At 40.7% G+C, this 11,748-nt stretch overlaps 1 protein-coding gene across 1 annotated transcript; it reads left to right on the top strand.

Moving 5' to 3' along the window:
• Positions 1–5,905: 5,905 nt before the first annotated feature.
• Positions 5,906–7,991, top strand: LOC120726892 (glutathione S-transferase A-like). Its single transcript, XM_040020913.1, has 6 exons — positions 5,906–6,132; positions 6,284–6,349; positions 6,522–6,627; positions 6,980–7,095; positions 7,551–7,636; positions 7,720–7,991. The coding sequence occupies exons 1-6, from the start codon at positions 5,965–5,967 to the stop codon at positions 7,847–7,849; spliced, it is 672 nt and encodes a 223-aa protein (XP_039876847.1). The 5' UTR covers positions 5,906–5,964; the 3' UTR covers positions 7,850–7,991.
• The last annotated feature ends 3,757 nt before the right edge of the window (positions 7,992–11,748 follow it).

Here is an 11,748-nt window from a genome sequence, read left to right as displayed (position 1 = left end):
GTGTTTTGGGGCACAGAGGAAGAGTAAAACTTCCTGTTATGAAGCTCAACTTGTGTACTGTTTCTACTCTTTATCACAGCATTATACGTTGCTGGCAAAGGAAACCAGTTGCCCCTCTGACCACCAACTTAGGGAGACAACAAATTTGGGCGCTTGTCTGGTATTAGTACCGTGGTAGTCAGGTGCTGATCAACTAAGAACCGTGGGATTCATGTCCCTATGCTTAACCGCACTACTATCCAGAGCGACAGACTTCAGCTATCCAGGCATGGCCACTTGGCACGACCTACAATGGGAGATCCAGCAACAGCTTAATCAGCTGACCAGTGGCTCCAACTCGGAATTGCTCCATAAACTTGCAATATCATGTCAAGAAGAAGAGGTGGAAAATCTTCCTCGTGATGACATACAGTAGGGCAAAAAAGTATTTAATCAGCCACCGATTGTGCAAGTTCCCCCACTTAAAATGATGACAGAGGTCAGTAATTTGCACCAGAGGTACACTTCAACTGTGAGAGACAGAATGTGAAAAAAAAATCCATGAATTCACATGGTAGGATTTGTAAAGAATTTATTCGTAAATCAGGTTGGAAAATAAGTATTTGGTCACCTCAAACAAGGAAAATCTCTGGCTCTCACAGGCCTGTAACGTCTTCTGTAAGAAGCTTTTCTGTCCCCCACTCGTTACCTGTATGAATGGCACCTGTTTGAACTCATCATCTGTATAAACGACACCTGTCCACAGCCTCAAACAGTCAGACTCCAAACTCCGCCATGGCCAAGACCAAAGAGCTTTCGAAGGACACCAGGAAAAGTATTGTAGACCTGCACCAGACTGGGAAGAGTGAATCTACAATAGGCAAGCAGCTTGGTGTGAAAAAATCAACTGTGGGAGCAATCATCAGAAAATGGAAGACATACAAGACCACTGATAATCTCCCTCGATCTGGGGCTGCACGCAAGATCTCATCCCGTGGGGTCAAAATGATCATGAGAACGGTGAGCAAAGATCCCAGAACCACACGGGGGGACCTGGTGAATGACCTGCAGAGAGCTGGGACCAAAGTAACAAAGGTCACCATCAGTAACACACTACAACGGCAGGGAATCAAATCCCGCAGTGCCAGACGTGTTCCGCTGCTGAAGCCAGTGCATGTCCAGGCCCGTCTGAAGTTTGCCAGAGAGCACATGGATGATACAGCAGAGGATTGGGAGAATGTCATGTGGTCAGATGAAACCAAAGTAGAACTTTTTGGTATAAACTCAACTCGTCGTGTTTGGAGGAAGAAGAATACTGAGTTGCATCCCAAGAACACCATACCTACTGTGAAGCATGGGGGTGGAAACATCACGCTATGGGGCTGTTTTTCTGCCAAGGGGACAGGACGACTGATCCGTGTTAAGGACAGAATGAATAGGGCCATGTATCGTGAGATTTTGAGCCAAAACCTCCTTCCATCAGTGAGAACTTTGAAGATGAAACGAGGCTGGGTCTTCCAACATGACAATGATCCAAAACACACCGCCCGGGCAACAAAGGAGTGGCTCCGTAAGAAGCATTTGAAAGTCCTGGAGTGGCCTAGCCAGTCTCCAGACCTCAACCCCATAGAAAATCTGTGGCGGGAGTGGAAAGTCAGTGTTGCTCGGCGACAGCCCCAAAACATCACTGCTCTCGAGAAGATCTGCATGGAGGGATGGGCCAAAATACCAGCTACTCTGTGTGCAAACCTGGTAAAGACCTATAGTAAACGTTTGACCTCTGTTATTGCCAACAAAGGTTATGTTACAAAGTATTGAGTTGTATTTTTGTTATTGACCAAATACTTATTTTCCACCCTGATTTACGAATAAATTCCTTACAAATCCTACCATGTGGATTCATGGATTTTTTTTTCACATTCTGTCTCTCACAGTTGAAGTGTACCTCTGATGCAAATTACTGACCTCTGTCATCATTTTAAGTGGGGGAACTTGCACAATCGGTGGCTGACTAAATACTTTTTTGCCCCACTGTATGTATGTGTTATGAGAGTGTGAGTAATGTGAATGTCTAAGTTGTGAGATAAAATTGAGGCACAGGCAGCCAGAAGGGGACAGAGGGGGGGATGCCTCCCCTGCACCCGGGTGACACACCTTTACCCCAAGGCCCTGCATGTGTGGGTGATTGTGGTGGAGCGGGAAGAGGGAGGCAGTTGGAGATGGGGAAGGAAGGAAGGGAGGGGCAAGTGACCATTGATCAGTTTCATGATTGAAGTAGAAACAGGAGAGGGAGGGTGAGAGAATGAGAGAAGAAGAGGCAGCTGTGCAGCAAAGACACAGAATAACTCCAGCTTTGTGTCTTTTTCATCGTAGCTGAAGTCCGGGACAAACTACGTTCCTATTCACCTCAATACGAAACGCGTAATATTTTCTCTGAATACGAGACGATTCCGTTTTTTAGGGGACGGTTGGCAACTCTAATAATTAACCTTATGAACAAAATAAAATTCAACATCAGTAACATCATAGCACCCACCCAGCTGTATAGAAACTCCGTCATGCTAGCTAGTACCCATTACAAAAAAGTCAGCATAACGGAAATAAACTCCACCTAAACTTGGTTCATATCTGACCCAGATAAACTGCAGGTCATAACTTCTTACCTGAAGTTCAGTTCACCTGATGCTCGTACCGGCAGCCACCTCGGGTCTCTGCTCCTCCTGCCTCCCCTTTCCCTCATCCACCTGCTGGCCTCCACCACTTGCTAATGTTACTGAATCTGTGGAAGCTCTGCGATAGCTACCACACAAAGTAACGAATAATGACCTTACCTAAATCCCAGTAATGATTAACGCGTTCCTGATTTTGGCATAATAACTAATTACCGTGCTCGTTACCACAATAATAACGTAGTTACTGTAACGCGTTACTGTAACGCGTTAGTCCCTACACTGCTAGTAACTAGTTGAAGAAGCCATAGGTCTCAGCAGATGTCCTTATTTTCTCTTTTGTTTTTTTGTTGAGGCGGGGTGGGATAAGTTAGCTGCAGTAGCTCGAGGAATTGCTTGTGGAGTGAAGAAAAAGCTGTTTGTTTGTTTAAGGGCCTGCCAAACTTGTTACTACATGGTCATGATATGTAGAAAAGTAAAAATGTAACCACATAAATATGTAGAGTAAAAACAAAGCATTTTAGACATAATATAGGAAAGAATAACTTAAAGAGAGAGAGAAAAGATAAATGAACAAAATAAAGCAGAGTCCTGAAAACTAAACTATACTAAAGGATGGAAAAGTTACACGTCATGGTAAATGTACAATATTTTCTTGAACATGCCCTCCCCACTAAAAACACACACACAAAAAAAACCCCACACAAAAAAACAACAACACCATCACAATTCTGAGTTAACGTATTTGAGTTATTTAAATGAAGTAGATTACATATTTGAGAGCTGTTCTTATGTGAAATAGCCACAGAAGGAAAAATGAAAAATAGATGTGATCATTTTGTCTGCATTTCTTCTAGCCCAAGTGCAGTTTGCAATAATACCACCTACAGCTGAATTAAATGAGCTAAATAGAACAATGAGTTCCTTTGTAAATGTTTGTGAAGGCAGGCTGCAAGGCTAGATGCTTCATTTCATACACATGTGGCAATGAGACTGAAAATGCCTGAATTCCAAGATTAAGAGGTGTGGTCCTAAAATTTTGTCCACAGAGTATATCAGACACACTATTCAAGTCATTGTTTTGTTTTTCTGGGAGGCTTACTTAGAGAAATGTATGTATGTACAGCATAAACACAACTTCAAACTCACTAAACCTGCTTCGATTTTGGCCTGTACATTTTGTAGGTCTTAGACTGTCACCTGTCTGAACTGGCTCTCTCAGCAGTTATCCATCAGTTTATCTTTTCACGTTTGGTTGAGCACATGGAGACGTTACTTGCAGTATTGTCAGTATAATAAGTGTTGACAGGCACAACACTTTATAAATACTTTCCAGTATGATCTGTAGGCTTACTGCAAAGCTTTACCCTAAACTAGGAGAGTATTACAATCTGCTGAAGGAGACATGCAGTGTTAAAGCCAGCTGGCCACTGCCTACAAGGTTGCACTTGCATTAGGTTTAAATGCATTTTAACTCAGTTGTCAACATTAACCAAATAAAACAGACATTTTAGTGCTGAAGGAAAGCACAAAATCTAATGCTTAGAGATAGAGTGGAGTTGGAACAGGTGCTGCAGTGTGTCATCAGAAGCTTACAGAAAATGTGAAAAGCAATGTTTGCTTCAGGTGTCCAATCTCATGTACTCTCATCTATATGTTAACAAAGGTATGCAGAGTTTATTTGAATGGGCGTGCTGCAACTACTTTTCTGTACACAAAGGTAACTCAGAAGCCCTGAGTTAGCATGACATTGCATAAATGAAGCACTTTGAATGAATCTTTTTTATGCCATTTGCCTGAATTTGCATTGCTTTATTAAATGCACACTCTCTTTAAGGAACACTGAGTGTACTGTATTTTGGCCACAATGAGCTTTGTGAACATTTTCTTATCTGACATAGTTAAGGCACTGGTGGAAAGTGACTTCCTGTGACTTGGCCCTTTTACCTGTGCTACTTGCTGAATGTTCTGGAAATTTTTCTAAGCTTATTTTGGACTTGTTGGTTCTCCTGTTTTGTCCCATCAGCCCAGTTTGGGAAACATCTGTAATATTAATTAGAGAAGTAAAAAAATAACGATCATTAAACTGCTCAAATCTGTCCAACAGGTTCACTGTCATCACTATGACATAAAGCAGCTTATGAGATTTCAAAATAAAGCCAGGTAAAAGAAAACATGTCCATCACATGCAAAGTTTCATTGAAAACACCACACCCAAACATATAACGATAAGAAAGGTTTAGACTTACTTCAAAAATCCAACATCCTTTAATTCAGACTTTGTTTATAGAGGGCGGTGCACTGAGCAGTCGCTCCCTTATTAATGAAAGCCCAGTGCGAAAGGCAGAACAAACCTCCACAATGGCAGCAAAGGAGGATTAATGCATGCAGAGCAGGCTCTAATTCAACATAACGAACAACTGTACAAAAACCCCATCTACCATTGTCTATTTGTCATTCTGCACATGCTCTGTTTTAATATATGATCTCTCAACAGAAAATTAGTATAGTATGCAGTGTCTCGATGCATGCTGAATCATCCAGGTAAGGAAATCCAAAACTTCTAGTGAGTCTGAAGAAGTCACTGAAAACTGAATAGTGTGTCTGCTACGTCCAGATGAACAGAATTAACTTTTTTTGATATGTCATGCAACGTAAGCAAAATCAGCTTACTGAAAGTAATGCAGACACAGGAAATACCTTGATGTAAAATAATAATTTAAAAAAACAAAGGAGAAGAAGAAAAAGAAAAAAGGCATAAATCACACTTTCTGGATAAGCATTTGTTTGAAGTATGACTAAATGCAAATTGCAAAAGCTGACAAGATCCCTAACCACACAGGAGCACAGCACTATCATTCTAACTTCCACTCTAGCTACTTTATACACTGTTTCCCCCTGGCTTCATTGTCTTTTATTATGTTTTAGAAAAGTTTTTCACTATTTAACATTCAGTGTCTAATGTTTAGTCCTGACATGCTGTAGTTTTTTCATGTTTCCCTTTGACTCAGATTTTTTTCCCATCTACCCTCAGATTCTTTGTCTGCCTTTGGATCAAAGAGTTTCTAAAAAAAATCAAGACAAGTCACCTCTTTTTAAAAATGTACATCAGGTTGACATGACATCACGTTCACGAGTGTCATTTATCTTAGTGTGACAGATCTTTGGTAGGAGCACAAAAATGGGATGAGGCTTATTTCCAGGAATCGTGACAAAGCCGACTGGCGCTATAAAGCCAGGGCTTTCACCCACTCCAGCTTCAGTCTTAAACATTCCTCGACTTCAGCTGTTAGGTTAAGCGCTTCACTCTGAAATCATGGCCAAGGACATGACTCTGCTGTGGGCTTCCGGATCGCATGCCTGCTGGAGGGTAATGATTGCTCTGGAGGAGAAGAACCTGCAAGGATACAACCAAAAACAACTCTACTTTGAGAAGGGGGAGCACAAGTCAAAGGAAGTCATGGAGATCAACCCCAGGGGTCAGGTAGGTTCATATCACACTATGTAAACACTCTCATATTTGAAATCTGCATTTGTTTTCCTGAAATTGAGAAAAAGGAGTATTCACTTGGCATTTACAAATAAGAAGACTTGAACTAAAACAAAGTGTTTATGGTTTGCACTGTCTCTTAAAGCTTCCTGCCTTCAAATGTGGGGATGTACCCCTCAACGAGTCCTGTGCTGCATGCTTTCATCTGGAGGTGAGAACTCAGATGAATCTGAATGTTATGTCTCCACAGAGTTTCTAGTTTGGAGAACTACTTGTGATTATATGTTAAACAATGCGTTGCATAAACAGACACCCAACACCACAGAGGTAAAAAAAAAAAAAACTAGGAAATTAAAAAAAATAATTAATGTCTCCTCCAACAGTGCAAGTACAAGACGCAGGGAACCAAGCTGATCCCTGACTGCGAGGTTGGGAGAGCGCAGATATTGCAGCGTGTGTTTGAGGTTAACGCGCTCACTGAGAAATCATGTAAGTTTGTTCTGACGCACTTCTGATCCTGAACTCTCTTCATCACAGTGTGTGTACCCCGAACAACATTAGAACCACAGGGATTTAGTGAGTCTGTAAAGGACATATCAAGGCTGCTAAATCTCTTTCTGTGTGACCTGTCTGATGTTGCCATTCAGAGGTCTGTGCTCTGGGATTTTGAACTGCTGAACTTGGCAACACTAAAAACCCATGTTGATGTTTGTTAATCCCGCCAGTGATCACATGCTCAGCCAAGCTTTGCATGTAAAGTAATTGGCTTGTCATGAGATTTGGCACTTTAGCACCTTTGCACAATATAAAATTCAGCTTTTTGCTTTTTACACATTTCCAGCAATTGTTATCTACTACAACTGGATGGTCCCAGAGGGAGAGAGACACGACTCTGCCGTTAAGAGAAACAAAGAGGCTCTGACCGCTGAGTTGAAGCTGTGGGAGGGATACCTGCAGGTGTGTGAATGACCTGTGTGCACGCGATCTCAACGACTAAACTAAACCCAGAATACAAACATTGGAAAGCCACAGGAGTAGATTGTAAACCTTGCCAGAAATAAGCTGGTCCATAAATTTCTTTTTAGATTTTGTTGTTTTAGCCACACATATATGTATGTGCTCCAGAATTACAAAGAAAATAGGGTGCTCTGGAAAAAGTAGTGTTTTCTCTTTGAATAAAAACATTTAATCTTTGCAGGATAGGAGTGATGAGGCTTCATTTTAGTTCCCTTTAAGAAAATCCTTAAACAGTAGCATAAATGTAAATATGAGGTTTAATTAAAGCAGAAGAAGTAGATGCAAAACAGCTGCATGGTGGTTAGCAGTGTAGCATCACAGCAATAAGGCTTATATCACAAAATCAATCTTGCCTTTGAATTTAAGGATATAATTTATATATCTTTTATTTTTAGGCCTCGAGCGGTTTCATTGTAGGAAAGGACTTTTCCTTGGCCGACGTGGTTGTTTACCCAAACGTTGCCTATCTCTTCCACTACGGGTAAGAGGACTAAATGACCAGACACATGAATGAATAGAATAATAGTAGAAATGAATATACACTGACTTTCTTCTTTCCTGTAGGCTTTCTGAACAGCGTTACCCCAAACTGGCAGAATACTACAAAGGTCTGATGAACAGACCCAGCATCAAAGCCAGCTGGCCTCCTACTTGGAAGAACGCACCGAAACAGGAAACACTGAAAGACATCTGAGATTCAGGCGCTCATTTGTTACCACTCCTTGCACTGCACTAGTGATTCATATGCATTTTTTTAAATATAATTTGTGACAATAATGTGTGATTATTACTGTGCTGTGACCAAAATAAGCAATAAAAACTGAGTTTCAATTTTGTTCACTTTGTTAAGTTGATATCATTTAATGTTAACCAAAATCAAACATCGGTTTTCCACACCACTCACTGCAAATTTGATGTTTGGATGTCAGGCTAAAGCTGAGGATACGCTGTGATTTTTTTTTCCCCATTTTGAGACGATTTTTCAGTTGTGCGACCGTTTTGGGGATTGGCCTGGGTTTCGCCTTAATCGTGTGTTGTGCATCGTGTAGTATACATGGGGTAACGAGAAGCGATTAACACCTCACAGCCTGCTCCCAATCAGCAATCGTACAGTCGCAAGAAAATCAAACCTGTTTGAAATCCTGGTCGCCCCTCGTGAGGGTATCGCACTGTTGAAGCAGTGCCATGAGCAAAGACATGTGCAAACACAGAAATGTCGGTGAAAAAGACGGAGCAGCACGGCAGTGCAGCGTGTGATCTGGACACAAGCGATGGAGTCCCACCTTGTCGAACTTTGACAAATTCATCCGAGCCTTTTCGATATGGCCTCACAAAATTATCACGACCGCACCAACCGTGAAAAGAGTTGGATGGACATTGCTGCTCAATTGCAGCCGCCTGGTCAATGTTTTTCATTAGCAATTCAGCAAAGTTGATGGTGGTGTGCGTGTATGTGTGAGTGAAAGACAGAGAGGGAGAGCGAGAGACAGATTTTGTGTTATAAACTTCATGTTATGGACGCACAGTGTGAGCACTCAGCCCCTGTGATTCAATCGTACAGTTTGAGCAGGAGCTGAATAACGTGACTGAAAAAAATTGCACAGTGTTTGCCCAGCTTAAGAATCTGCATTACATCCTTCCTGCAGCTTTGCAGTTTTGACAGGAGACGTCACTAGACCAAGCTAAAAAGTGTCTGTGTGGGAAACTGAATAATTACTAATCAAACTGTTTTTATTTCTTTTCAATATAAGTTCTCACTGCTGCTATAACATAGGAGATATAAGAACCCTTTTCATTTATGCTTCCCCAGCAAAGTAGAAGTAGTGACAGGATTCTGCAGAGCCCCTTAAGTGAAATACGAGAGAAAATAATTGAAGATGCATTTTTGCGAGATCCTGCAAACGTTTTTCATTTCAGTCCATGCGCTTTCAACTCAGTAGTGAGACTTAGGAAACAACCATAGTGATGGAAGTCACACACTCGCGAGAAAGATTGAGCTCGGGCTAAACTATAAAGACTCAGTGCTTTGCAGTGCACACGGTTGTGTGAGAGACATCTGAAGATAGATGTTAATGGAAGGGGAAACACTTGGGGCCAGACATCCTCTGACTTGGTGGTCTTGGTTGAATTCATTGACAAGCAGCTGTGGTACTCTGGACAGCTCGCCAGTATTTTGAGTGACTGTATTTTAAACATTTACGGAGACTTTTAAAATTTGATCCTTTAGTTTAAGCCAAATAACTTGTTTTGCCTTTTCTATTACATTCCATTTCAACTTTATAGCAAATGGGAATACAATAATGTCAAATACTGTTGTTTGCCCTACAGTCTGCAAAAAAAAAAGCTAAGTCTTGTTTTTATTGGAAATCTTCATAGTGCAAGTGATCTATCAAGTTTTGAAGATGGAAACTCACTGCAAGGACAGAACAGTCATGTTGAGGCTGTAACTACAATTACTGAGTGCAAAGATTTTAAAGTGAAACTAAATGAGCCACAGATGTTTTATTATAAGCCACTTACGATATAGTCTTTCACCCTCCAAAACAGAAAAGAACGCAGTTCTCTAAAATAGTAGATTTTAAAGTTTTATATATAAATCTAACATAAGACTTCTTATCATAATATCACTTAATCAAGGTGTGTCTTTTGATTTGGTAAAAAATATATATATATATAATGTGGTACATGTTGTATGTGAAATGTCAACCTGCCACCTGCAATTCATACTCAAAATACATTAACCCCTTAGCAGTCCTACAAATTTTGCCTAAAAGGGTTAGGAGTCGGACGTACCGTGGGCGGTACGTCCGACTGCTAAGGGGTTACGAAGACACAAACTTCTGTGTGTGTGTGTGTGTGTGTGTGTGTGTGTGTGTGTGTGTGTGTGTGTGTGTGTGTGTGTGTGTGTGTGTCTTTTCGTTCTTTCTTAATGGGACAGCCAGGCTAAGTCCTATGGGGAAAAAAGGATCACAGAATGTAATTTCCATTACTTTCCAGTAGCTGTGTTTTCAGTTCTGTGCAGTTATACAAGCAGTTTAAAAATCGAGTCACAGAGCAGCTCACAGATGTGACTATTCAATGAGATGAACACATTCACTTCAGCTCAAGTTTATTTATATAGCACCAAATCACAACAGTCGCTTCAAGGTGCTTTATACTGTGAGGTAAAGATTAAGCTTATCTTTGGTTTACTCCAACTACAGTTTAAACATTGATGACAGTGGTAATCAAACCAGCAGCCAGTGGGTTACTAGCTGGGCATGCTAACCTCTGTGCTTTGTCCCACTGTACTCAGCCTTGAAACGTGTATGGATGTGTGGCTAAAGATAAATATCAGTATACACAAACTTCCAAATACTTTACTGCCATTTCAGCATAGTGACGAAAAAACTAGACCACATGATTGCTGCAATGCCAAATCACAAAAAAGCCTCACTAAAAAAGTGATAGGAGTCATGAGCGAGTATTGTAGTCATGTACAAGTTCAGAATTTCGTTTAGGCTGTCTACTAGAATACATTAAGTTTACATTCTTAAATACAAGAACTCTCTCATAACCTTATAGGTACTTTTGCAAACCGGTTTGCAATTTATTAGGATTTTTTAAATACTTCAAAAAACCTTTTCTCTTCTAAAAAGCACACACAAAACATAAAATGCTGCAAGATATATGGGCTGCATACAATAAATCCAGCCCTGTTTGTACTGAGCAGTGCACCGAGCAGTCCCTCCGTTATTAATGAATGTCCTCCCCGAGGAAGATTGATGCATGCAGAGCAGGTTGCAATACAACGCAACAAAACCAACAGCAATTTAAAAAAAAACAAAGAAACAAAAAATTGTCATTCTGTACTTGCTCTCTTTTAGATTTGTGTAATACTGATTTATTATCAAACCAGATTACCTGCCGTTCTTTGCACGTGTGAGCAAACTGCCCTTTGAAACGGACTCAAAATGCTGACATAGCAACTGCAGTAATGTAGGCGCACACACAGTTTGCGTCATTGCCTTACTGATACAATGATATTCACAGCTGCTTATGTGCCCGCTGCAAAGAGGTCAAAGATTATACTTTATTATTACTTTATTTTATTTGCATTGTCACGGTCCTATTGGATGCATTCAGTGTAATTGTGATTTATCAGTTATGTCAGAACTGTGTGCAGATTTGAATAAAAAGTGCTGAATCACAGTGAGTTTCACTTCTCAGGGTGTCATTCACCAGCAGCAGCAGCAGCAAAACAACGAACTACTGCAGGGATCAGTTCAATATAACCACAATTCATTTTTACTCTTTTCCTTTTTCTAATCAATCGTTACTGATATGCAACAGTTATAAGCGATAAAATGTTCCGAGAATTAACTCCAAATAGCGACACGATCCCTAACCACACAGGTGAAGGCTGTAACACTCAAACTTTCATATCCCACTACAAAGTTAAGTGTTAAATGTTTAGTCATGGCTCGCTGCAGATTTTTCATGTTTCCCTTTAGCCCACATTTTTCCCATCTAGCCTCAGATTTTTTTTCTGCCTTCAGATCAAAGACTTTCTGAGAAAAGCAGGACTAGTCACCTCTCCTCCAAATGCCTTTG

The sequence above is a fragment of the Simochromis diagramma genome, unplaced genomic scaffold (genome assembly GCF_900408965.1).
Source record: "Simochromis diagramma unplaced genomic scaffold, fSimDia1.1 OVJJ01000753.1, whole genome shotgun sequence".
NCBI lineage: Eukaryota > Metazoa > Chordata > Actinopteri > Cichliformes > Cichlidae > Simochromis > Simochromis diagramma.
The sequence above is the reverse complement of the archived record's forward strand: the minus strand, read 5'-3'. Positions and strand labels throughout refer to the sequence as shown.